Source organism: Maniola jurtina, chromosome 8 (assembly GCF_905333055.1).
Source record: "Maniola jurtina chromosome 8, ilManJurt1.1, whole genome shotgun sequence".
Classification (NCBI taxonomy): Eukaryota; Metazoa; Arthropoda; class Insecta; order Lepidoptera; family Nymphalidae; genus Maniola; species Maniola jurtina.
In genome coordinates this window covers 6,863,686-6,889,299 of record NC_060036.1, presented here as the reverse complement: position 1 = coordinate 6,889,299, position 25,614 = coordinate 6,863,686, and the positions used below count along the sequence as shown (strand labels likewise).

The window sequence follows — 25,614 nt, the reverse complement described above, 5'->3', positions numbered from 1 at the left end:
GTTGGAACACAACGTGCGTTCTGCTTGTTGAAATCAGTACTGTTTCTTATATCTGAAAAAGGAAATTATATTTATAGGTGTGCTAGGACCATAATGTAACAATTTTTTTTAGTTGTATTTGGTTTAAAACTAGTACTACCTAGCACTTTATTTATATGAATATATTCGATTGATTACTGTCTGCATAAATGTTTAATCTTTTGCTTAACATTAATTAGTTCCCAAAATAACACTGGCATTCGTACTCCATTCGCCAGTGTTTTATTTTAATCTGGTAAATCCAATTTATCCACCCGTGGTTACAATTATTTATTTAATAAAATAATTCCCATTTTAAAATAAAGTTTGGTTTTGTTTAATTGTGTTAATATTATTGTTGGAATGTACATTACTGTTTTTTTGGAAGTAGATACTTATATTTTTTTTTAATCCATTAGTGGTATGTGATGATGCAGTCTAAGATGGAAGCGGGAGTCCATCTTAAACTGTTTTCCGGATGTCTTCAGGATGTGAGCTGTCTCTGTACCAAATATTGATGACTTCGACTTTATCCACGGAGATCCACGGAGGTTTTTAAGAATCCCGTGAGAACTCTTTGATTTTTCGGAATAAAAACAGCCTATGTCCGTCTTCCAGAATGATGGGCCGTGAAAAGCTAGCAGATAGACAGACAAACAGACACACTTTCGCATTTAAAATAGGGTACAGCGGTCCGGTAGTTAGTGGTAGGTAATATTCCGCCCGCTACAAGATTTAGGTTTTTTTTTACAAAACCTGTCTTTTATTTTCCGGGATAAAAATAAAAAATAAAAAGATGATATTATTACTCTCCAGGCTTTTAACTATTCCCATGCAAAAAATTACGTTGACGTGATTGGACGACAAACCAACAAGGTACCAAATTCAAATTCAAAATATTTTTATTCAATTAGACTTTTACAAGTTCTTTTGAATCGTCAAAAGCATCTACCACTGGTTCGGAATGCCTTTCCTACCGAGAAGAACCAGCAAGAAACTCGGCGGTTGCTCTTTTCAAAGATTTGATATACAATATTATGCCATGTATAAAAGCAATTGAAGTCCTGCGCATTGCTGGAGCGATTTGCAGGTCGGATCCACGCTTTTTTATCATTTACATAATCTTCGATAGTATAATATGCTTTTTTCAGGAGCATATTTTTAATAGATTTTTTGAACCTGTGTAAAGGCAAGTCCAAAATTGGCTGAGGAATTTTGTTATAAAAGATTATACCCATTCCCACAAATGACTTTTGGACCTTCCTGAGGCGGAGTGTAGGAGTCGCAAGCCTGTTACGGTGTCTAGTCAGCCTGTTGTGTAGATCGCCAACTCTCTTGTAACTAAGAATATTTTGTCTTACAAAAATTATGTTGTTGTAAATGTACCAACGAATAAAATATAATACACTTTCTCATAATATAATATGGGTTATAATAATATGGATGGTGGTGATTCTGTCTGTCTGTAGTGTAAGTAACAAGCTCGCTTCCTTCTGGTGCCTCACTTATCTTAGTTTATCCTTGTGTCACAGTTAAGGGATAAGTTAAGTTAATAAAAAATAAACATAAAATATTATAACAGTAGAAACACGAGTTCATAAAAAATACAAGTCCGTGATCTATGATGTATAATGCGAGGCACATATAAAAGCGTCTGTTTTGCTACAGCTATTTGTATGCGCGACACGAAACGCGAGCGTGGTGCAGCGTCCAACGTACAGTTTTTATTTCACATAATTCGAGTTACAAAATAAACTTCATCCAATATAATGTCTAAAACATACCGCGTGGCAGAAACTGCATAAATGCAGGATTTCATACGGGACGCACATTTAACTTTATATTGAAGGTAGATAGGTAATTCACTCATCATTATATCTACTTAGTTATCAGCTGTTATTATGCAAAAAATGGATACGAGACATGGTTGATAACTATGGGCCTTATAAGAAAGCTCATAGACAATCAGCGGGTGATGGAGAGAGCTATGCTTGGAGTTTCTCTACGTTATCAAATCAGAAATGGGGAGTTACGTAGGAGAACCAGAGTAATTGCCATAGCTAAGCGGGTTGCGATAATGCAATGGCAATGGGTAGGGCACATAGTTCGAAAACGATATACGTTAGGGTCTCAAGGTGCTGGAACCGCAATCTCGCACCGGTGTTGGTGATGAAATTCTCCATTCAATTTACTTGCCTGCAACTGCGACCTACGATTGCCTTGACTGCGATCTCGTCTAGTGGTAAGTGATGATATTGTCTTAAATGGAAATGTGCTAACTTGGAAGGGCTCTAACAGTTTCATTAAATCCATATCCCTTTATTTGTTTTATACGCGGCATCGCACCCGAATGTTAAATCGCATGGCGACACGGCTCTTTCAATAGAGTGGTAGCAAGCCACGGCCGAACCCTCCCAAGACCACAGACAATAATTTAGAAATTATACATTCCTACAGCAAATAAATCAAGGGAACAATATTTCAATGGATGCGTTAAAGTAATTTATAGCGCCATTTATCCAACCAGTATATTATTAAAACATGAAAACAAAGCCACCACTCACATGTAATATTTAGCGAATAATAATTGAAAGGTTTGGTCAACGTCACGTACAACGAGCAAAGTGATTTAGTTAGGCTTTTTGTTAGCATAGAGTCTTTAGGTATGTAAAAAAACTGCTGAATATCACCTGGACTGAGCACAGAACCAACATCTCCATCTTAAAAACGCTAGGCGTAAAAACTCGGCTATCTACGATCAAAATAGTCGAGTACTTCGGTCACATAGTTAGGAACGATGAAATGTAAGCATAGAAAAGCTCATGCTAACAGGGAATATCGAAGAAAAGAGGCCACGCGGACGTAGCCCAAGATATTGGATGGACCCTGATTCCCTAACTCAGTGTCTAACGAGCTTATTTGACATTTATTTTTAATTCATGGAAGGTAGTCTTCGAAATGCATTTAATATCACCAAGTAAAGCAGCAATGTAAAACCAATCAATGTCAAATATGCTCGGTTAGCGAATCACCCCGGTAAAGGAATCAATTGACTTTGGCATCTACAGTACTTAGCACACGGCGAAGATCTGGCTACTTTGGAAAAATATCATCAAGAGGGTGTTATCAAAAAGGAACCACCATCCTCAGTAATGGAGGAGCTCCGCAAGGAGGAGGAGGTATTGAAATAAAGCTTAGTATCCACAGAAGCTGACTTGTGTTCTGGGTGTGCCAAAGCGATTCGCATTGAATCATGTAGGTAAATGTAATAAGATTCGAATGATTTTATTCGGTTCAATCCACCGTGACTTTTTTTTAATGAACGCTGTTTCAAAGTAAAAACATAAATTGGATACGTTTCTCCAATCTGATGGACGCTCAGTTTATACTTTTAAAGCAATAGCCGTGAAAATTTTCTTACGAAGAGTTAACTTTGAACTATAATATTGATTAAATTGATGACTAAGTACTTTCTGGATACCTACTTTACTCGGGTGATATATCTAAAGTGGGAAAGTCATTTGTGGGAATGAGTGTAATATTTTATTTTATAATAAAATTCCACAGTCAATATTAGACTTGCCTTTACCAAAGTTTAAAAAATCCATTAAAAGTATGCTCCTGGCAAAAGCATATTACACAATCGAAGATTATGTAAATGATAAAAAAGCATGGATTTGACTCGCTCCAGCAATGCGCGGGTCTGCAATTGCTTGTATAGTATAGAATATTATTGTAAATTGAACAATTGAAAAGAGCAACCGCCGAGTTTCTTGCTGGTTCTTCTCGGTAGGAACGGCATTCCGAACCAGTGGTAAATTATTTGACGATTCAAAAGCACTTGTAAAAGTTTATTTGAATAAAACTCTATTCTATTCTATTCTATTCTAAAGAATCTTTCTTAATCGGGACAGCGTCATTGATCAAAGTTGGTAAATCAATGGGAGACCGACATTGGAAGAAAAGTGGACTTCACTGGTCCCAGCTACGATCACTATATTATTAATTTTAATAGGAGTTAAAACCGTACTCTTAGTTTTAACTTTCAGAAGGGTATGGTAGCGGATAATTATTCCAAGAAAACCCCTATCACCCATATGATTGATGGCTAGTGATTGAGACCCTTATATTACGTTGCATGTACGAAGTATCGTTAAGCCTCAGATTGTAGGTATGCGAGTGATTTACTGTTACTTAATATATTGAGGACTTCCTTCCCCATATTTGAAATTAGATTATTTCCAAAGGATAAAAAAAACCTGATGACAATCTTTCCTATGAAAAAATAACCATCGAAATCAGTTAAAATTTCACGAAATCATAAACCGAGGTCGACCGAATTGTTTATCAGTATAAAAAATAATAAATAAAATCCAGAGTAGGTATTAGCTTGCCAAATTGTATCCATTCATTGGATGCGACAGACCGCTAAAAATTACAAAAAAAAATACTGCTTTGGGCTCTATATCAATAACAAAGTTGCGTCCGAGGTCAGATTAAAATTTTCAAAATAATATATTGTACACCTGCAGAAGTTGCCCAGTTATTTTACTATTAAATGTAGATTGTTCACTCGAAAATTAAATTTTAATTACTTACCATATTTTCGAAAGCCAAAATGATATTTTGAGCCTATGAAAAATTAATGAGTACAGAGCCGAATTATTAAATATCAAACAAAACAGATTCATAATATAAACTGAAAGAATTAACCCATGTCAAAAACTTTGCCATGGAGACCACGAGGACATATTATGATTGGGTCTCAGTCTTAAAAAAATCTTACGGGACATATCTTCGTCGCGGTTAATTGCCTCATCTGCCAATGCTGAGTTCAGCCAGTGGCGCCATGTACCGCAATGGCAATTATTATCTCAGACCAGAATAGGAATCATTATCAGATTTTATATACATACTAGATTATTCTCCGCGAGGACTAATAATTTCAAACCCCTATTTTACATTCTAGATGTTCTACATCATAATCATAATAATAGCTATGTGTATGCCGAATTTTAGCCCAATCCGTCTAGTAGTTTGTATGTGCATTGATATGGATCAGTCAGTCAAGTTAAGTCCGTAGTCAAAATCGGTTAAACGGATGGGCTGTGAAAAGTTAGCAGTCAGACAGACTGGCAGACAGACAGATAAACAAACAAATTTTCGCATTCATAATATAAATTCATGATAGTATGGTATGGAAGTATGGATTACTTAAACGCCTGTCGAAAGTATTTTTACTGGGCTTAAAATAGTAATAATAACAAGTGTAAATAAAAAATTTCTAACACCCCCGACAAGTGAAGGTTACAATAACTAGAAAAAAGCTGATAACTTTCAAATGTCTGAATCGATTTTCTTGGATTATAGCTAAGAACACTCTCGGTCAAGCCACCTTTCAAACAAAAAAAACTAAATTATAATCGGTTCACTAGTTTAGGAGCTACGATGCCACAGACAAATACACACGTCAAACTTATAACACCCCTCTATTTGGGTCGGAGGTTAAAAACCGAGCGCCATTTACTAAACTGCCGCCTTGAAATTCAGAGTTATTTAAAACCAGGAATTCTCTGGCGATAACATTTAATTAAATTTACCTGCAAAGACAGAATTGTCCCAGTTGTTTCTCAGACGGCTATTGTGAAACGAACGACACTGCTACATCCCTCCTCTTCCGGTGAACGGTCACTCTCTACCTCTCTACAGTGTTCACAGACACCTCTCTCGACGTCAAGTTTGCTATTCAGGGATCCCAGCTGTTAATATACCATTCATTTATCCGAACTACTCGTAACATGAACTGTTTGTTGATTTGTAAACAGTCGTTTTATTACACCCCGACCCAAAAAGAGGGATGTTATAAGTTTGACGTGTGTATCTGTGTACCTGTCTGTGGCATCGTAGCTTTTAAACTAATGAACCGATTTTAATTTAGCTTTTTTGTTTGAAAGGTGGCTTGATCGAGAGTGTTCTTAGCTATAATTCAAGAAAATCGGTTCAGCCGTTTGAAAATTATCAGCTCTTTTCTAGTAACTATAACCTTCACTTGTCGGGGGTATCATAAATTTTTACTTTACACTTGTCTTTACGACATTTTTTTAAAGCAAAACAAATTACATGTTTCTGAATCCCAAAATATTTTTAAACAGCATCAACAAGTCTGTAACATACCTACTAAATAAATCTGTAAATGAGTTTGGGATAGCAAAATACATATAAGCCCCTGAACCTTAATCGTCTGACGAAACCCAAACACGTTTGCGCTTTTAAAAATTCACAAATTTCCCTTTTATTACGGGTTGGTGGTAAACATGGGATCAATTACGAGTAAAATGCATACCTACTCACAAAATTAATGACTATAATAAAGCAAAATATACCTGTAAAATGCTATTTTAAACATATTCTTTTAAGTAACATTGAAACATCCATGTAACTATGTTATAAGTCCTTTTATTTATTTGCATGTATATACTATTTTGTATTAAGCATTCACGATATATTGTCTAATTTATCTAGGTATCTTACACATCCTTACAGACTAAAAACTAAAAAAAAAGTAAATATTGGAAATTCATCAGGAAATTGGAAATTATTTATCGCTGTTTAAATCAACTAACTACGGAGTTTTATGAAGAAAATAATAAATAAAGAACTCTAACCTACTTGTTCCCAAATTGTGGGGAAAAACAGTTTGAAATAATTTAATTTTCGTAATAATAGCGTTATTTCATAAACAAGGAATATGCTAGGACTGGATACTTGTGAGAGTTTACATTTTCAAAAGGCTAACTGAAACCAGGCCAATTCATTTTCAATTCAAAGCGCGTATTGTAGCCATCAATACAGATCAATGAAATCCTTTCATTTCGTGAAAATCCGGGGCGTTTGGCCGCGTCGGTGTATCAAACTATCATATTGATGAAGCACCTGCAAATACAGTTAACCGTCACATTATGTTGGAGAAATAAAATATTCAATTTCAATTTGAAACTGAAAAATTAAAATCTAATCTACATACAAAAACAGTTATATTTAATGTAATATGGTAATATCTTTAAAATCGCATTCCAAAAAGTTTTTTTAAAAGAAAGATAGATAGATGTCCAGTACGAAGATGGGATTTTGGTAGGATCGTCACTCCTGCGAACTTGTACCCTTTTGCTCAGTGCGAGTAAGAGTTTTGGTATGCGATTTTTTTTGATATTTCAAGTCTAGAAAATATATGAACTGATTGAATTATTAATTAGTTCTATATTTTTGAGGGGCCCATACCATCGCACAAGATACAATACTTTTTATTTATTTTTAACTAGAGGATGCCCGCGACTTCGTCCGCGTGGATTTAGGTTTTTAAAGATCCCGTGGAAACTGTTTCATTTTCGGGGATAAAATGCCTATGTCAATTACAGGGACGCAAGCTACCTCGGTACCAAATTTCGTCAATATCGGTTAAACTGTTTGGCCGTGAAAAGGTAGCAGATAGACAGACAGACACACTTTCGCATTTATAATATTAGTATGGAAGTATGAATCTGCATGGCGGTTATTATGAAATTTTTGTTATTTGTTGTAATAAGCGGCAACAAACTACATATCCTGTAAAAATTTGAACTCTACCTATTACGGTTCATTAGATACAGCCCGCTGACAGACATACCTACAGACAGACAGCGGAGGCTTAGTTACGGAACCCTAAAAAAGGATTATAATCTTTCCATGATCCATTCTTAGAATCCGAAACAATAATTCAACAATCACTTAGTTGATTAATTTTTCGAAGCAGCTATCATGGGATTAATTATTGAGAGTGATCTATATTTTTTATGACGATTTATCCCCAGAATGGAATGACAAAATCTCTTTTCTGGTATTTTTCAAATTACTAATATAAAATGATACCTTCGATAAAACAAATAGCTTAAATACAAAATAATCTTCAATATTTATATTACATATGGATATAATACGGGATCGGGATACCCACGTGAGGATCCAACGGGATCTTTAAAAAACTTAAATCAACGCAAATTAATTCGCGGATAAAAGTTAGTCTGAATCTATAAAAAAGACTGACTGACTGACTGACTACTGACAGATCTATCAACGCACAGCTCAAACTACTGGACGGATCAGGCTAAAAGGCATGCAGATAGCTATTATAACGTAGACATCCGCTAAGAGAGGATTTTTCAGACGCTATAGAAGGTAAAATAGGGGTTTTAAATTTGTGTAGTCCATGCGGGAATTAAATAGTTGTTAATAAAATTTAATTTAGAATGAAAAAGATTTTGAATTTCTATCTCTCGTTTGCGACCATTGCGACACAGGCGCTCTGAATATATGCCTCCGATAATGTATCAACGTGGACTTCTATTTCCGGGAGCACGACACCTGGAAATTGACAGACCATCCTGAAATGCTAAATGGGAATTGATGCCATTCTCTACAAAAGTCCTCAGTTCAAACTGTAAATACTAGTTGTTGTTAGTAATAAACGTCCTCATAATATTATTATTATGATGTAGATAACGGATACATACCGCGATTGATTTGATGATTTTTTGACGATATTTCGACCTAGTTACACGGGTATATTATTATACTGCATACTGTGTAATTATACGCTGTTATTATATATTAAATGGGAGATTCTTGGTTATATCCTCAGCAGCAGAATATGGGTAATTTCTAATTATTCTGGTCTAGTCGGACGCTTGTCTAGCTTGGCCACTACCATAACTGCAGCAAAGACCAGTGTTAGGAATATGGGTTTAATAAAACAATTTCTAGACCACTTTTAGGCTAACCCACTAGAGTCTAGACTAAACTACACCTATATCGTACAGTGACTTGGTTAGGTACCGTCCGCGTTAGTTTTAATCAAGTGTTAACTAATTACATAAAATAAATAAAATAAATAAATAATCTCAACTCAGTCACTAGGGAGAGCGAGAGGCTTGTCTATATTTTGAGGCAAATAGGAAGTGAAAAGTGGTAATTTGACACCATCCGCAATTTGTTCAAGGAGATTGATCACTTCTGATAATAATATCTGCAACATCGCTTCTCGCAACTCAGCAAATGCTCATCAATTATATAGGTCCTTTGTTAGCTGTTATTTGTGGCAGTCATCAATAAACTTGATATTAGTTATAAACAGCCTGTTGCTGTCCCCATGTTTATCATTAAAGATAAACAAGTGTAAATTAAAAATTTATAACACCCCCGACAAGTGAAGGTTACAGTAACTAGAAAAGAGCTGATAACTTTCAAACGGCCGAACCGATTTTCTTGGATTATAGCTAAGAACACTCTCCATCAAGCCACCTTTTAAACAAAACAACTAAATTAAAATCGGTTCATTAGTTTAAGAGCTACAATGCCACAGACAGATACACAGATACACACGTCAAACTTATTACACTCCTCTTTTTGGGTCGGGGGTTAATAATATTGAGTTGAGACAAGTTAGCCCGCTTCCATCTTAGACTGCATCATCACTTACCACCAAGGTGAAATCGCAGTCAAGGGCTAACTTGTATCAAAAAAAAAAGAAAGATAAATCAACAATTTGGGACTCTAGCCACACTAAGGGCCAGCGCATACTAACGGAGTGGAAAATTCTTTTTGATAACAACTTACTCAGATTTATGAATGTGCAAATACGTTTGAAATTGGTTAAATGAAAACAAAACACGTCATAAGAAAAAGGATGCTCATCTGGGAGGGTCGTGTTCCGTCGGCTTAATGCAAATAAAAATTGATTGAATTCTTAGCAAGAAAAATGCCAGGCTCCAGAATCTGAAGTTCATAAAATCGAATGGATATGTCAATATCGTAAATTTGACAAATGAATGTACTACGACAAAAAAAAAACAAAAAAAAAACCACATTTTACTTCGAACCTTGCGCTTAATTTAATAATTAATTAAGTTATTATCAAGGTAATTATCATAATAGATTATAATATTAAATTTAATATAATTTGAAGAGAAAATTTAGATGTTCGCTATAAATAAATTATCTCTGGCTATAGTTAGTAACAACATCCTTAAAAAAATCTTATCAATATTTTTCATGACTGATTATGAATGGGGACAAAATTAAGTAATAAATAAAATAGAGACAGCTAGAATTAAAAATGATAAAGTACGTTTAATTTTAAGTAACACAGAACAGGTTGTGTGTGTTAAAATTTTCCGAATAAATGAACTTTCATCATTATGAGTCTAAAGAGAGGCAAAGTAAAATAACGCTGAAAGTGTATCTCGCATGGTCCCGTCCTAATGAATCATAATGGCGTAGAGTGCTTTCGCTCCGAATTCACGCCTCGGTGTTGGCACACATGGCTGTAGCTAGGGGTTGGTATTGTGGGGTAATGCCCTGCCTTAAAATACCAATGCTCTATCTTACAACACCAATGCCCTACATTAAAGATGCCATTAATTATTATGCTTAGAAAACTATTTGTTCATTGTGTGATATTATATTAGAAAAAAACTACTAGATAAGTCTAGCGTAGCCAGTACTTACATTGCAACAATTCTGGTTTTCAAGCGGTTTGACACAAATACGGACGTTTTGCATCTGTGGTGACCTAAGTGGTGACCAAAGAATGTGGTACTGTTGTGTACAAATCAACGTAATCAATAGCCCTCAGAAGCTGTTAATTATGTGTCATGAAAGAAAGGCACAGTAATGAAGTCAGTTGATCTGAATGAAATCATTCACATTTTTGTGTTTTATTTTTAATATAAAAAGCGAGCAAACGAGCAAGACTGATTTTAAGTTATTACTGCCGCCCATGAACAATTTGTACCACCAGAGGGACCACCAATGCGTTGCCAGCTTTTCAGAAAATAATTACTCAGTAGGTACAAGTAAAATTTTTACATCTGTAACCGCCGCGCTGCTGCCCTATCTTAAATTCAACTCTAGCTGCGGCCCTGTTAGCGCAGTCTCGTATAATGTATGTACTAAAATATTTTATCTATAAACGTGTGACGTGTCAAAAAACCTAGTCTCAAAGTAATTGTATGACTAACTGATGCCCGCGTATTTATCCGCATAAATTTTTAAACTTTAAGGCGTCTGCAGGGGGTTCCCACGACACTATGCCGGCAATGCATGATGTCGTGATTCTAATACTATTCCGAAGTAAATATTGGATTTAGGTTTTTCAAAATTTCATGGGCACTCTTTGATTTTCCAGGATACATAGTAGCCTATGTGCTAATCCAGAATATTATCTATCTCCATTTCAGATTTCAGCCAAATCCGTCTAGTAGTTTTTGCGTGAAGGAGTAACAAACATACACAAACACACATACACACAAACTTTCGCCTTTATTATAATATTAGTGTGATTAGTATGATGACTCTATACTTTTAATTATGATTTTTTTACACCTTTGTTACCTGTCATCTTCCAAAGCCACCATGATCCGAACTTCATAGTCACTGATCGTTCCTCCCTGTGTTGGGGACAGTACGCAGAGAAACTTTCAGCTTTTACAAAATAACGAAGGTCTGGCGCTTGCCAGCTCTTAGCCTTCTTTTCGTTTAGTAACTGACAGTTTATTAGATGACTAACAACAGCTTGGTCATCATTTTTATAGTAACGCTTACAGAAAGCGACAAGTGGAAAATTAGTATGTACTTTTATCGAATTTTTTGAGAAAGATTGATCACTCACTAAACTTATCAGTTCTGGGACCTTGCCTCTCTGTTGACTCACTAAATGTTCATCAATTACAAGCCTACTTGTATGTCCGCTATTTTTGGTAAAGATTTCGAAGACTTTTGAACCTTTGAAGAACGTCTTTTGCATGGGTTATAAAATACACACAACGATAACCATATTTTATTTGTATATTTAAAATCCAAATATTTAATATTTATAAATAACAATAATTTATATTAGTCAGCGTATTAGTCTGGCCATTCATCGCGGTAATGCAGCCAGTTCGTTAGCGTTCTGGGCACCCTGCCTCGTTACAGTGATTTGGATGTCATTTTTGTTGGGTTATTTTTGTAAATTTGAATATTTATTGTATTTGTGAGTATCATATAATTATACGCCAAATAACAATAATTTATACTTACTCAACATTTTCTTGAAAACCTAGTTGTAAAATAATTAATTAGAAAACGTTTTCAGGCTCAGTGCTCAATATGGTTACGTTTCTACGAGAAATAAAAAAAGATTGTTGGGAAATAAATATAAACTAATTCTATGGGAGCAGAAAAACAAGAAGGAAGTTTCTAAGCTCAATAAATTTTAACTTGGGCAATTTAACTTTTTGTGGCTTCTAGATGATTTCTTCCGGTGAAGTTGAAGTGGTGTTTGATAAGTTCATAATGACAATTTATTCCTCAACGCTTTTATTGGGAGAGATGTAAAGATCGAAAAGAAAAACATGATAAAAATAAACTCAAAAGTATACAATTTATGAGTGAATTTCATGAACGACATAAATATTGTTAAAAGATTAAGGGCGCTTGTACACGCTAAGAAAATTTGCCGTTCCTGCGGCAGACAAGACAAATTCTTCGTGTAGACGACAAGAATTTTGTCTGTTCCACACACGAAAACTTTTCGTGTCTTCCGCAGACAAGACCAATGGAAACGTGTACACGACACGATTCTTTTCGTGCAGTCGACAGTCGGGCGTAGGGCGCGCAAGTAATAACAAGTGTAATCAGTGAGTTTCGTTTATTTATATAAATGTTAACTACAAAGCAAAAAAGAATGATAATTGCATATTATTATTATAACAAAATAAAAAAGGAAACAAAAAACAAGAGACTTTACTGGGTTCATCCAATTATACAAGAGAAAAATGAGTTTGGCGGGTTCATTACCCTTTACCGTGTCATGCGACAACATGAGGAAAAATTTGTGGATTATTTTCGCATGAAAATTTCTACGTTTGACAAGCTTTTGACAACAATAGAAAATAATATACGACATGAAAATACCAAAATGCGAGAAAGTATTCCTCCATACATTAGATTGGCCGTAACATTAAGGTAAGTAATTTTTTTAAGCATATTGATTTGAACGTTATACAATAATAAATGTCTTTGAAGTGTTACATGTTTCCAAATTCAACAGACTCCACATGTTCATATTCTTCAGAAAAGTCAAAGTGAAATTCATCTGTATGCGATGTTTCCACACTACTAATAGTTTCAGTGTCAAATTCAATGGATGTAGATTTTTGAGTACTGTAACCTGGTCGAGTCGAGTATGATGGGCCGGGTACGTTAAATGACGACGTAGAAGGCTGCGTTGTTTTGTAATACTCAGTACTCCATTGATGCTGAACATCACTTCCCTTTCGTTGTTGCGTAGAACGCACAAGTTTTAAAACTTCAAACTGGAAATCCACCATTTCCTCATCACTGAACTTATCAACACTCGGAGCTATACTTTTAAAAAATGACATGGCACGGCTCTCTTCTTCTTTGGTAGCAGCCTTTATAAATTCTGCCATATTTTTGTCCACCTCGCTAACATCCTGTTTCTTTTTTTTCGCGATCGGTGTATGTTCTACGGGACTTTTTTCCACGTTTGTTGTTTCGGGTATATTTGACTCAGTGTCTCGGCGTGTTACAATTTTTGTCAAAAATAACATTTCGTCGTAAAAATCACATTTACGAATCTTCTTAGCACCCGATCCCGATTTCATTTCTTTAAGTCTTCTGTGACATTTCATCCACCTATCTCGCAAACTTGTCCATTTTTTTGCTGTAGACTTTGCTGAAACAAAAAACGAACTACCGTTAGAAAGTAGGTACCATCTATTGCAAGTAGACATAAACTTCATATAAAAAAGGAAATGACCTCATTGTAAGAGTAAGAACACACTTGCAATTAATCGCACTGCAAGTTGCAAGTGTGTTCTTGCTCTAAGACATTGTTACAATTTTTTACAGATACATGGCAACTGGAGATGCCTTCGCACGTCTTCATTTCGATTTTCGAATCGGAATAAAAACAATAGCGAACATTGTACGTGAAGTTACTCATCATATTTGGTCAGAATTATCTACAGTTTATATGCGGATGCCAACACAAGAAGAATGGTTGAATATAGCACAAAGATATGAAATAAATGCCAATTTTCCACACTGTCTTGGAGCACTGGACGGGAAACATATTAGAATAATTAAACCCGAAGAAAGTGGATCAATGTTTTTAAATTATAAACATTTCTTTTCTATTGTTCTCATGGCTATTGTGGATTCCAACTACAATTACATTTTTATTGATGTAGGGTCGTATGGTAAAGAATGTGATTCAAATGTTTTCAAAGAAACACAGTTTTGGAAAAAACTTGTTGACAATACGTTAAACATACCATCCCCATGCTCTATAATAAATACTAACTATATATTACCATATGTTTTTGTAGCTGATGAAGCTTTCGCACTTCATGCTAACGTACTTCGACCCTACGGTGGTAACGAACTCACAAAAGAACAAAAGATATTTAATTATCGCTTGACAAGGGCAAGAAGATACGTCGAGTGTGCATTTGGAATAATGGCCAACAAATGGAGAATTCTGCACCGATCTTTAAACTTAAGTCTCGATTTAACAGTTGCTATTGTAAAAACTACTTGCGTTTTGCAAAATTTTATTCATACAGAAGAAGGTCACGTTGAGCCTTTAATCAATCGAGACCGATTAAATAGTCCATTGCATTTAGAAGGCAATAATCTCACAGCAGACGAAATTCGTCAAAAATATACTGAATATTTTTCCTCTGATGAAGGATCACTGCCATGGCAAGATAAATACACATAAAAAATAAGTTCTAAAACTAAAACCCGACTACTAAATTTTAATCCAAAAAGTGTGAAACAAGGAATTATTCTTACCTGCCATATTGTTTAAATAAACAATTACATGTTATATTTTTTTTCATGTTTATACGTATTTTATTATAAGTATTAGTCATTATCGTTTTTAGCAAAGCCGTGTCCGTATGCTACTTAGCGCTATTGAACTTATGATTGCTTGCAACTTAAATCTTTTATTGTAGATGTATTTAATGTGGGTAACGACAATGATTAATATTTATAATAATATATAGCTATATAGAATATATCTAGTAATCTGAATTTTTGAAAATTGTAAAAAGATAGTAATATGTTGTAAGTACTTACCATATTCATTTTTTTTGACATTTGTCATTTCGTCGAAGTCTTTGTTTAAGATAGTAAATATTTCTCTCCATGCTTCGTATGTGAGTCTTTTATCTTTATATATGTCTAAAGTTTTGTCCCACAATACCGGTCGTCCTTCTACTAAAGTTATAAGTAACTCATCAGCCATTTTGTACTCTACGCTGCAATACACGTCCACACCAAACGCACAACGCACAACAAAAACTGGGCTGGCTCAACCCTACTACACCGCCCCCCCGCCGCTCCGCAACAACGTTCGCCGCGTCGTGTCTTGCGCAGACAAGATTTTTTTCGTGCACCGCTGCGAGCAGTGTACACAGTTATTTTCTAGTTACGACACGAATTCTTAGGTACGCCCGGCGTTTTTTCTTAGCGTGTACAAGCGCCGTAATTAGGTAATACACCTTATCATAAACAACATTAAACAAAATAAGTATAGCACATTTTACCGCGAAGAAACTAGTCTTCCGAGATTAGGTATATTTACACTTTGTTAAAAATAAACTGTTAGGCCAAGTTATAGAGCTAAAACCAAGAAAGCTAGTTTTAAATTGCTCAAGGAAAACAATAGCTAGAGCGTAAAATGGAATTGCCTGATGTTGTTTTTATTGCTAAGACAAACGGACAAACGTTTACGCGACTCTGGTAGCATTCAGAAGATCCATTATCGTGCTATTTATTCTATTTTATTGTTGGTGGCTTTATCCAGCTAAGCAGAAGCAGGATACAAAATCAGTATCACTGTGTGAAAATTTACACAAACAATTATAACAAGTCAAACATTACATAAAATATATTGTGAAAAAACTTCAATCATTTTTCTCCTAAGTCAAGTGAGCAAAGCAGCAGGTAATAATATTATGACATCGTTGAAGTCACTGATGAATGCATTCGTCACTTTTGACTCATTTTGTATTCAGATTTTTCACTTCGAATGAGATGCCGAATGAAAGAATGAAATAAATAATAAATTAACCATCTGGTGTCGTCTTCAAGTGAAGAGTGTATAGGCATCTTCTAAGCAAACACGCTCCATCTTATATCTCTTTAAGCAATTATATTTAATTGCTTAAAACGCACATAACTCCAAAAGTTAGAGGTGTGTGCTCCATCAAATCTCCGACCTCCCGAATAGGAGGCTGATACGTCTTAATCACAAGGTTACAAGGCTTGTCATTGGCTAGTAACTGTTATGAATCACTTTACGTGAATCACTTTAGATCCAAATTATTCTAAATTGAATTATAATATTATGTACATTATTTAATGCTAACTGCTGGGAAGTTATCGTTACCCTGCTAGCCCATAAATGCAATAAGAAATGCAACAGATCTAAAGCGTCCTGTGTATAATGCTCACCCTGAAATTGACATCCAATTTGCGTCATACCTAACTTAGACGTGAGAATTCTAAAGCAGCTGCAGGAGTTTACAAGTCGGTGGCAAGTAATGTTGCGTCCATCAGTGACGGAGGCAGCCTGGGCGGGGCGCAGGTCTCACCGTGAATAATGAACGCGAATTGTATTCCAGGGTAATGAAAATGAAATGTTAACCCCATTATCCTTTATTTAACCTCGCAGCCGAGCAAAAAAACCTTTGTGGCGAGACATTTTTACTGATTTATTTCACTAAGGGACCTTAATAATTTGTTTTGGTTATTAGCAGCTGGCTCCCAATCAAGGACGGAAACCTCGTGAAGTGCTTATTGCTTTGCAACGCGGTGGCTGTGGACGCTGCGTCGCGCTTCTAGGCAAAGAAAATCCTTGCAAAGCTGCCTCGCTTAGTATGTACCCTGCTGAAAATACACAGTAAGAACTAGATGCTAGAACCACGTATGCGTGGACTTAGATTCTTGAAAAATCCCTTAGAAACTCTTTATTTTCCTATATAAACCGTGGAAAAATAGCAGAGGTCTGCTATTCTTCTGCTACGAAAGATACTTTCGCATTTATGATATTAGCATGTGTGACAAAACTGCACATAACATTAAGAACAAAAAAAAATGTAATTTGAAAATGTAATAATGCTCTTTATTAATCGTACTAATCATTTCATCAAACGTAAAAAGGTGGTCTCACTTCTACAGAGCCTTCGTAGCCGTAGCAACAACGTAGAATTAAAAATAAGTCATAAGATATTATAGTTAAGCATATTGAGTGGCTCCGGGTTGCCTCCGGGGCCCTACAGTAGTGCCGGTAGGCTGTTTTATTTATTTCTTTATTACTTACAATACTAACATAAAATAAGTCTAATCGTAACATATTAATAAAACTCTAACATAAGTTAATAAGTAACTTTTGTTGTTAAAACCCTAAATATGAAATAAAAGATTATAATATTCATTATCCGTTTATTTTAATCTCGGCAGTTAATGAATCACTTACAAGAAAAAAGTTTATTAACTACGAAGCATTATAATACCCTCACTAAGATCTTTTATCCCTTGTGATCGCGTAGCGATGTTATAATAGAGCTACGAGCTGCAACTTTATGAGCTATAAAACTCTCTCTAAATGAAATAAAGTGAGCAAAAGGGGAAATTAAGTTGACGCACTTAAGTTGTGCGTTTGAGTGCTACGAGATATTAGGTGAGAACTGACATCACAGTCAAGCACTTACTTGCCTTTAACAGGGCTCTCTCTGTCACTCGCTTCATACAATCGTAGTTCCGATTTCATTTGAATATACGTATTAAGCAACCAAAGTCCATGAAATTTTGCAGACATATTCTAGAAACTAATACCTGTGTCTGTGGTGTTTTAGATTTTTCTAAAAATATGTAGTTTTAAAATTACAGGGGCTCAAAGATTTGTATGTAAATTTTTAAGACCGCGTAACTTTGAAACCGAATATTTTAACAGAAATCTGGAAAACCACAGACATAGATATTAGTTTTTAGAATATGTCTTCATTTCATGGACCTTGGTTGCTTAATATTCAAATGAAATTGGAACTACGTTTGTATGAAGCGAGTGACGGAGAGACCCCTCTTAGATAAAAAATGATACGCACACATCTCATAAAAAATATACCCGATAAATTGCTCTGGTTACTCAATTTCATAAGATAAATATTATAATACCACAGGTTACTAAATAGTACCTACATTCTAGGTACAGGTTGGCGCCTGTTAACAATAAATTATCTATGTTTGTTGGAAGCGCAAAGCCTTTGTGAGTCCTACAGAACGGGTTTTATTATCACGACTTTATTTTCAACTCACGTACTGAAGTTACTACTTTCTATCTCAATTCTTAAATTCAATTACATTATAGCAAACGCTTGAGACTTATTTTGAATATTTAAATGGAAAATGACCGTTTATTTATAATGCCATTACGAAGCTATTACCATTTTCTTTAGCGCTGTGTTTTTGTTGGTTCTAGTCTAACAATGCTATCTTCTGATGCATAAATTATGTTTCCATTATGCTCTACAGCAACACCATAAATGTCATCTATTAAAACTAGTTGCTTCACAGATTTATTGTTGCTATCGATAGCATATATACCATTAGGGGTTGAGAAGAATAAATTTCCGTTTACATCTGAAGTGAAACCGTTGATATTATAATCACCAATATTAGTGATATTAGATATGTCTGCACAGATAAATAGTCCTGATGAGTTTGAAAAATAAATGTTATCAGCATTATCTATAGCGATCAGCATTCCTCTGGTATGACTTAGTTGAGGTACTTTATAAGACTGGCCATTTTTAAATATGTAAACTTCTTCTTCTGGATACGTTGTATAATAAAGGTATTTTTTGAAGAACATTTGCCAAATTTTACCACTGGTCCCGTCAATATGCTTTGCTAAATTTGTTTTATAGTCAAATTTATATATTCCGTTCTCTCCACCTAAGTAAACAATATGATTTTCTTGGTCTATTGCATTTGCAAACCCACCCTTAATCCCTTTTATAATATTAAATTCATTAGTCTTCAGATTAATGTACGCAGATTCAAATGTTGATTTTTCGCTGTCTTCCCGGGTGTAACTAAAAAATAGAGTATTTGTGTCGTAATCAATTGCCAATTGATATGGGCTGCTTATATCATTTTTCAACACTTCTTTTTTAGCATTTTTAAAACCACCATAACAACTTTCATTAATCATTCGTGTTTCTGCGCCACAAGCCACTAATAATGATAAAAAAATTGTCGTCTTTATCTGAAATGAAAAAAAATTAACTGAAGAAGCAATACATTAACTATACATAGATTATTATTATTATTTACGATTTATAAATTGATGATACACTCAAAAATAGAAGTGGCCCAGGCAAGAGTATAATAATATCTTTATTACATCCATAGCCATACCCATAATCAGTGTCTACGAGGTATTATAGTATTGGAACGCAAAATCACTTAGCGACATAGATTAGCTATAAGTTATACTTATTACATCCCTACCGATACCAAACACCATACAATACCGATATAATAATAGATACCGATATAAATCCGCCTAGTCGAAGCCAGATTTGAGCCTATTTTAATTCACCAACCAATCATTGAACTTGAGATCTCCCGCTTACCACAACTGTAAAAGTTGTGGTAAGCGGGAGATCTCAAGCTCACATTGCGCCAATGAATTCAGTATAAATTCCTACTGCATCAGTCAGTAATTTAATGAGTAATACCAAAACGCCAGATAATATAGAAAATAAAAATATATCTCCCGGGAATAGAACCTGAGACTTTCCACACAAAATGCTTATCACTGTGCTAGGGAGGATCACAAAGTAAAGGTACTTTAGGTAACCCATTTCGATTACAACTCATATCGATATAGATAATGAAGTGACCACGAGCAAACGGTATAGAATCGAGTCCATCCGATAATATAGTAATTTATAGGGTCATATTTCTTGCAGCACGCCCCAGTGGGACCTTTGTGATCATCAGGAGTAGAATCTATATTGGCCACAGTATAGATACTTCAGTAAATAAAATATAATGAATGAATGAATGAAAATAATTTTATTGTACACCACAAATTAAGTACAGAAAAAACAAAATATAGGCAAATATGCACTATTTGGCGTCCTTATCGCTACCTAGCGGTCTCTACCAGCCAACCAAAATGGTGCAAAGGACATAGCTACCTATAGACATTAGAGGTAGGTGGTGCATTAATGTAGCTATAATAACATTCCTTTATGTTAGCAGATAAGCGCATGATGAGTCAATTCGTCACACGGTGTTTAGAAAATTAATTTATTGAAGTTAAGACTTCTTGAGACGCGATGGATGATTTTAGGATGGGTAAAAACTTCAAGGACGCATCACCAACATCCTAATGTTGATGTGTTGGAATCCAAATGGATATAAAAACTAAACTAGTGGTTATGTTAATCAATTATGCAGTTTTAATTAATTTATGATACTACAGTGTAGTCAATTGAAAATCCCAAAAATAAAACACTGTTTCACATTTTCAAGTTTTCACTTCTGTTGGCAGTGTCTACTGATTGCCAATTTTTTGGTTAATTTTTGTAAAATAGATACAACAATAAATGATAAAATTAATGTCACATCTAGAAATAAAATATGATAATATTATAAAACATACCTTTCTTTCCATGGCTGTCAACAATTTATGATTTGAATTTAAAAGTATATACAGGTATTTCTTCAAAATAACTGCAATACGTTATCCTTTCATATTTAATGGAAATAATAATTTCTGTTTTTTCCTTTATACCTATTAGTCGACTGGGTTATTTCCCTTTGCCACACTTTATGACTATACAAACGAATTCTAATAAATTGTAACCATGACGTGATAAAATAAATCAAGACTTATTATTTTGTTGCTTATTTTTTTTTTTAATATTCTTGTCATTTTTACACTGTGGCGTCACTCCAATGCGGATGGTCCATCGAAAAATAAAGGATTTCACCGATTCCGGAAGTAATTTATTTTTAGCGTTATCTTTGTTTATTTTATTTCTTTTATATGATAACGTTAGTACTTCTAGATATAACATAAGATAATAAAATTTTACTTTTGTAAGAACTGCTTTCTTTTATAAAAATACTAGCCGATGCCCGCGACTTCGCCCGCGTGGATTTAGGTTTTTCGAAATCCCGTGGGAACTCTTTGATTTTCCGGGATAAAAAGTAGCCTATGTGCTAATTTAGGATATTATTTATCTCCATTCCAAATTTCAGCCATATTCGTCCAAAAGTTTCTGCGTGAAGGAGTAACAAACATACACATACACACATACACACACACACATACACACAAACTTTCGCCTTTATAATATTAGTGTGATTTCTCGTCTTACCACCACACTCTAGAACCGTATTCTCACCAAACGGTAATTTTCTTCTAGTAGGTTGGATGAAAATCCAAATCAAACCTACCTAAAATGATTTTCATGTTCAATTACATCTACAACAAAAATATTAATGGTGGGAGTTATAAAATAATATAGTTATTTAACCTGTGGTATTTATTACCTTAGTTAGTGAGCATTTTTAAAAGTACTTTTCATATTATAAAATTGCGGAAATTGATAACAACCATAGATAAGTCCATCTTTTGAATTTTCCGAGTGATTCCTTAGCGAGAAAAGTGGAGCTGAATATTGTTTCCAAGCGTGTTATTAACATTTGTGAGTGCTTTAATAGTATTGCATCAAAACCAAATTGGTCGCTTTCCTGACCATAAATGAGAAATAGCTGTTCAGCCCGTGAAATGGAATTGGTTCATTGCCGTTTGATGCAAAATGAACCAATCATTTCGTTTGGATTACATACACTGCCACATAAACATATGTTTAAAAAAAACACTGTTGAAAATAAAATTATGGCATTTTGCGTTTTTGGTGTTATGTTGTTTGGTATTCAGCGTGAGTAATGTCACAATAAAATTTGGGTATTTAGCGTACATATTTTGCGTTTTGTGTGTTTTATTTTTAATGTAAACCACAATTTTTTCCTGCCTTCGTTTTAGTTTTCTTTTTTACTTACTTCAGCTTCATTCTTTTAGAAAAGTAAAGACAAAATTATCCTTGAAAGTTTTTAGAAAATGCCTAGGTAGCAGCTGGTAGGTGTTTGTTTGTATATCATTATTTACAAAGCAAAGTTACAAATACAGAGTGATTCACTGAGAAACGTTAGCAATGCACCCGTCTCGGCTCTCTAAAAGCTTTTCCCTAACACGAACTGTTATTTCCCAAGGACGCCCGCACTCGTATAGAATTCATATTTTACATACAAGTCAAGACACTGGATACAAACTTTCCACTTTAGAAATTTGAAAATGTAAGAGCTTACAGCAATAAAGAACACATTTTTTCATCTTGAATTGCTATACACATAGTTGGGTTGGCATATTCAATTCGGCATTTTTCATTGAACACCAAAACCAATCTGACATACATAAGTTCGACTTTTGTTCAACTTGCCCGCAATAAAACTTACCAGGGTTTATTCGAGCTCCATTCAGCCTAACGCATCTTCCTTTGATGGTTCGCCCAGCTACGAGTATGCCAGTGAAGTCGAACTGTACGTTTATATGCGCGCAGACGAAGCGGTCTTTTGATCAAACATTTATCTTAATAAACCTGATTATACCGATTGGCGAAACCAAACCGACTATGTGTAAAACAACCCTTATGCGTAAACTTTATATTTGAGTGGAAAAAACTGGGATCAGGTCGTAGGTGTGTTTTTACTTTTCTACGCTTTGTACTTTCAGGTGTTTATATTTTTAGATTTCATGTTTGTTCAACCTTACGTTATCTTATTAGTTAAGGAAAAGTTTCGTATTAGAAAATCGATCCATAGCGTATCGTTGCAAGTCGGGCCGACACACTGGCGGAATTATCTTTGTACCGTGGAGATTATCCGACGATAGAGTAGGACGGACTCGTCCCGTGGAAATGGCGCCTTAGCGCTGATAGCTGTGAGCGTCATTAGGTGCGCGTAACCGGAACTAAAATGTTAGTGGTAAGACATATAGCTGTCTGCATTAGGGCCGGCGCACATATTATGGCGAAGCGCAGCGCACAGCATGCGCGAGCACGCGCGGGACTGCGCGCGGATGCGCGAGTATCCGCATGGATGCACAATTAATTTTAGATACAATATTTTGACTGTGAAAAATGCTCTGTGCTGCGCTCCGCCATAAATGTGCGCCGGCCCTAATGTCTCTACGAAGACCATTTCACGCAAAGAATCAATTTTTATTCCCGGTACGCTTGGTCATTTCATTTTATACTAGGCACCATAAAGATTTGTCTGGTTTAGTGGATTATTCCTTGTATATCATGTACTTCCGCAAAGTAACGCCTGCTTCTATACAATAGCCATTTTGTATGGCACACCTTTTCCAGCGTACATGTATATTATGATCCCATTTCAGTGACCTAATCTAAAACAACCTATAGTCATTAGTCAGTATTATTCAGGATGGTGTAAGGATTCTAATGATACCCCATAAATTCAATTTTTTTCAGGCATTTGGAAGTTATGATGGAATAAACTCACATATAAACACAAATAAACTCTGAAACCATAACACTCCTTGTTTTTGCCAATCGTGATATAAGGAGTTTGGTCATAGACTGGGCCTCTCAGCATTCCTGTGGATTGCATTACAGGCAAACCTAGGTAGGGTAGTATTTCGGCTTTGAATATAACATATCAAAATTGTTCACGAAAAATGCTTTGAAAGGATGTACACGCGGCTACAGCTGGTCCAATTCATCTTCGTTCGAACAGCCATATCACGTGATAAATAAATATTGAAATTCAGTTTGTTAGTACTCGATGTTTGTTCGTGTTAGGACTTCAAACTTGTTATTTTCACGTTATCTTTTTTTGTTACGATTTCGAATGTAATACAAAACAAGAATGAGTTCGGAAACACGATTCATCATAAAATTCTGCTGTTCTCCGTGAATGATTCGTGGAAGACAAAGCGAACGACATTTATCATGTTATCATGAAACGAGTCGCAAGGAGTCATTAGATTCAACCGTGGCGTGTGTGATCCCTTCAAGAGACCTATGTCCAGTAGTGGACGTCTAACGGTTGTGATGATGAAACTGAAAATCCCTTCGTAGTCCTCCCGTAGTAGTGTATAATACGTAGTTTAGTGAATCGTATAGTACCTACGTCCTACATGCTCTTCTACCAACAAGTGTAAATTAAAAATTCATAACACCCCCGACAAGTGAAGGTTACAGTAACTAGAAAAGAGCTGATAACTTTCAAACGGCTAAACCGATTTTCTTGGATTATAGCTAAGAACACTCTCGAGCAAGCCACCTTCCAAACAAAAAAAAACTAAATTAAAATCGGTTCATTAATTTAGGAGCTACAATGCCACAGACAGATACACAGATACACACGTCAAACTTATAACACCCCTCTTTTTGGGTCGGGGGTTAAAAACAGAAACCAAGTTGCTTATATTGTATGCTATAAAAATTCCTCGATAGGATAGTAGGTAGGTACGAAACATACGAAACTTCATATCATTACTAACAATATAGGAATAATTAAAAATTAGCTTAACCTCTATACTTATATTTCATTTTCCGGAACGAAATAAGAATTAATTCCTTTACACCTTTGTCTCTAAATTTTCCTAAAAGTAGTAAAAGGACGCTTTTTCTTCAAAATATTACGTGCCTGATTAAAGTAATAATTTATTTCCTGGAAATTTATTTTTAAGATAAAATATGATTTACGAAATTCTAATCCCAATTATATTATGAATGTCAAAATTCTAATGTATGGATTTGGCTGTGAATGGGGATAGTTTATATTATCTATATTAACACTTAAGCTATTTTTAATCCCGGAAAATCAAAGAGTTCACGCCGGATTAACCTATATCAATGCAATGTTACTCCTTCACGCCACAATGGCTGAACCGATTTGTCTGTTTGGAATAAAGATATAAACCCTGAATTAACAATTAGGGTACATTATATCCGGCTACCAAAGAATTCCCACGGGATTTCTTAAAACTTAAATCCACATGGACAAAGTCGCGGGCATCAACTAGTGTGTTCATAATTTGAAAATATTATGTAACAGCTTTATGTAGATTATAAAAAGGAAAATATGTGAAGTTTTAGTGAACCATGAACTTTTATTCGTCGGGATCCATTTATTGCAATGGTAGAGCTGCAACGCAATAAATTCAATAGCGGGCGTAAAAATCCAATATCAAGATTTTATGCGACGGTTATTTGCTTTCACTGCCACTGTACTGTGCTTGATACAACACTACCAGTGTGAATTATTAGAATTTCGAGTTAGGTATATAGCCACTTGAATCGCAATCAATTTAATAATAATTTCAAGTTGTAAAGCCTTTTTTAAGCTCAATATCTATGGAAATTAAAAAAATTTAAA

At 35.0% G+C, this 25,614-nt stretch overlaps 3 protein-coding genes across 3 annotated transcripts in view; 2 read left to right on the top strand and 1 right to left on the bottom strand.

The window, feature by feature from the left end:
* Nucleotides 1-2,159: 2,159 nt before the first annotated feature.
* LOC123867668 (cytochrome b5-related protein-like) overlaps nt 2,160-25,614 on the top strand; it is a 92,695-nt gene continuing 69,240 nt past the window's right edge. The window contains exon 1 of the mRNA XM_045909844.1: nt 2,160-2,260. Within this exon, the coding sequence (XP_045765800.1) occupies nt 2,188-2,260 (73 nt within the window). The 5' untranslated portion in view covers nt 2,160-2,187. The remainder of the gene's footprint in view (nt 2,261-25,614) is intronic.
* Nucleotides 13,970-15,607, top strand: LOC123867671 (protein ALP1-like). Its single transcript, XM_045909850.1, has one exon. It carries the CDS (start codon nt 13,970-13,972, stop codon nt 14,837-14,839), a length of 870 nt encoding a protein of 289 aa, XP_045765806.1. The 3' UTR covers nt 14,840-15,607.
* On the bottom strand, nt 18,113-21,267 carry LOC123867673 (ommochrome-binding protein-like). Its single transcript, XM_045909853.1, has 2 exons — nt 20,804-21,267; nt 18,113-19,396 (listed from the first exon to the last, which is right to left on the bottom strand). The coding sequence occupies exons 1-2, from the start codon at nt 20,813-20,815 to the stop codon at nt 18,581-18,583; spliced, it is 828 nt and encodes a 275-aa protein (XP_045765809.1). The 5' UTR covers nt 20,816-21,267; the 3' UTR covers nt 18,113-18,580.

Excerpts from the sequence above, each read along its gene's own strand:
- LOC123867671 (XM_045909850.1), top strand. The coding sequence starts at position 13,970 with ATGGCAACTGGAGATGCCTTCGCACGTCTTCATTTCGATTTTCGAATC.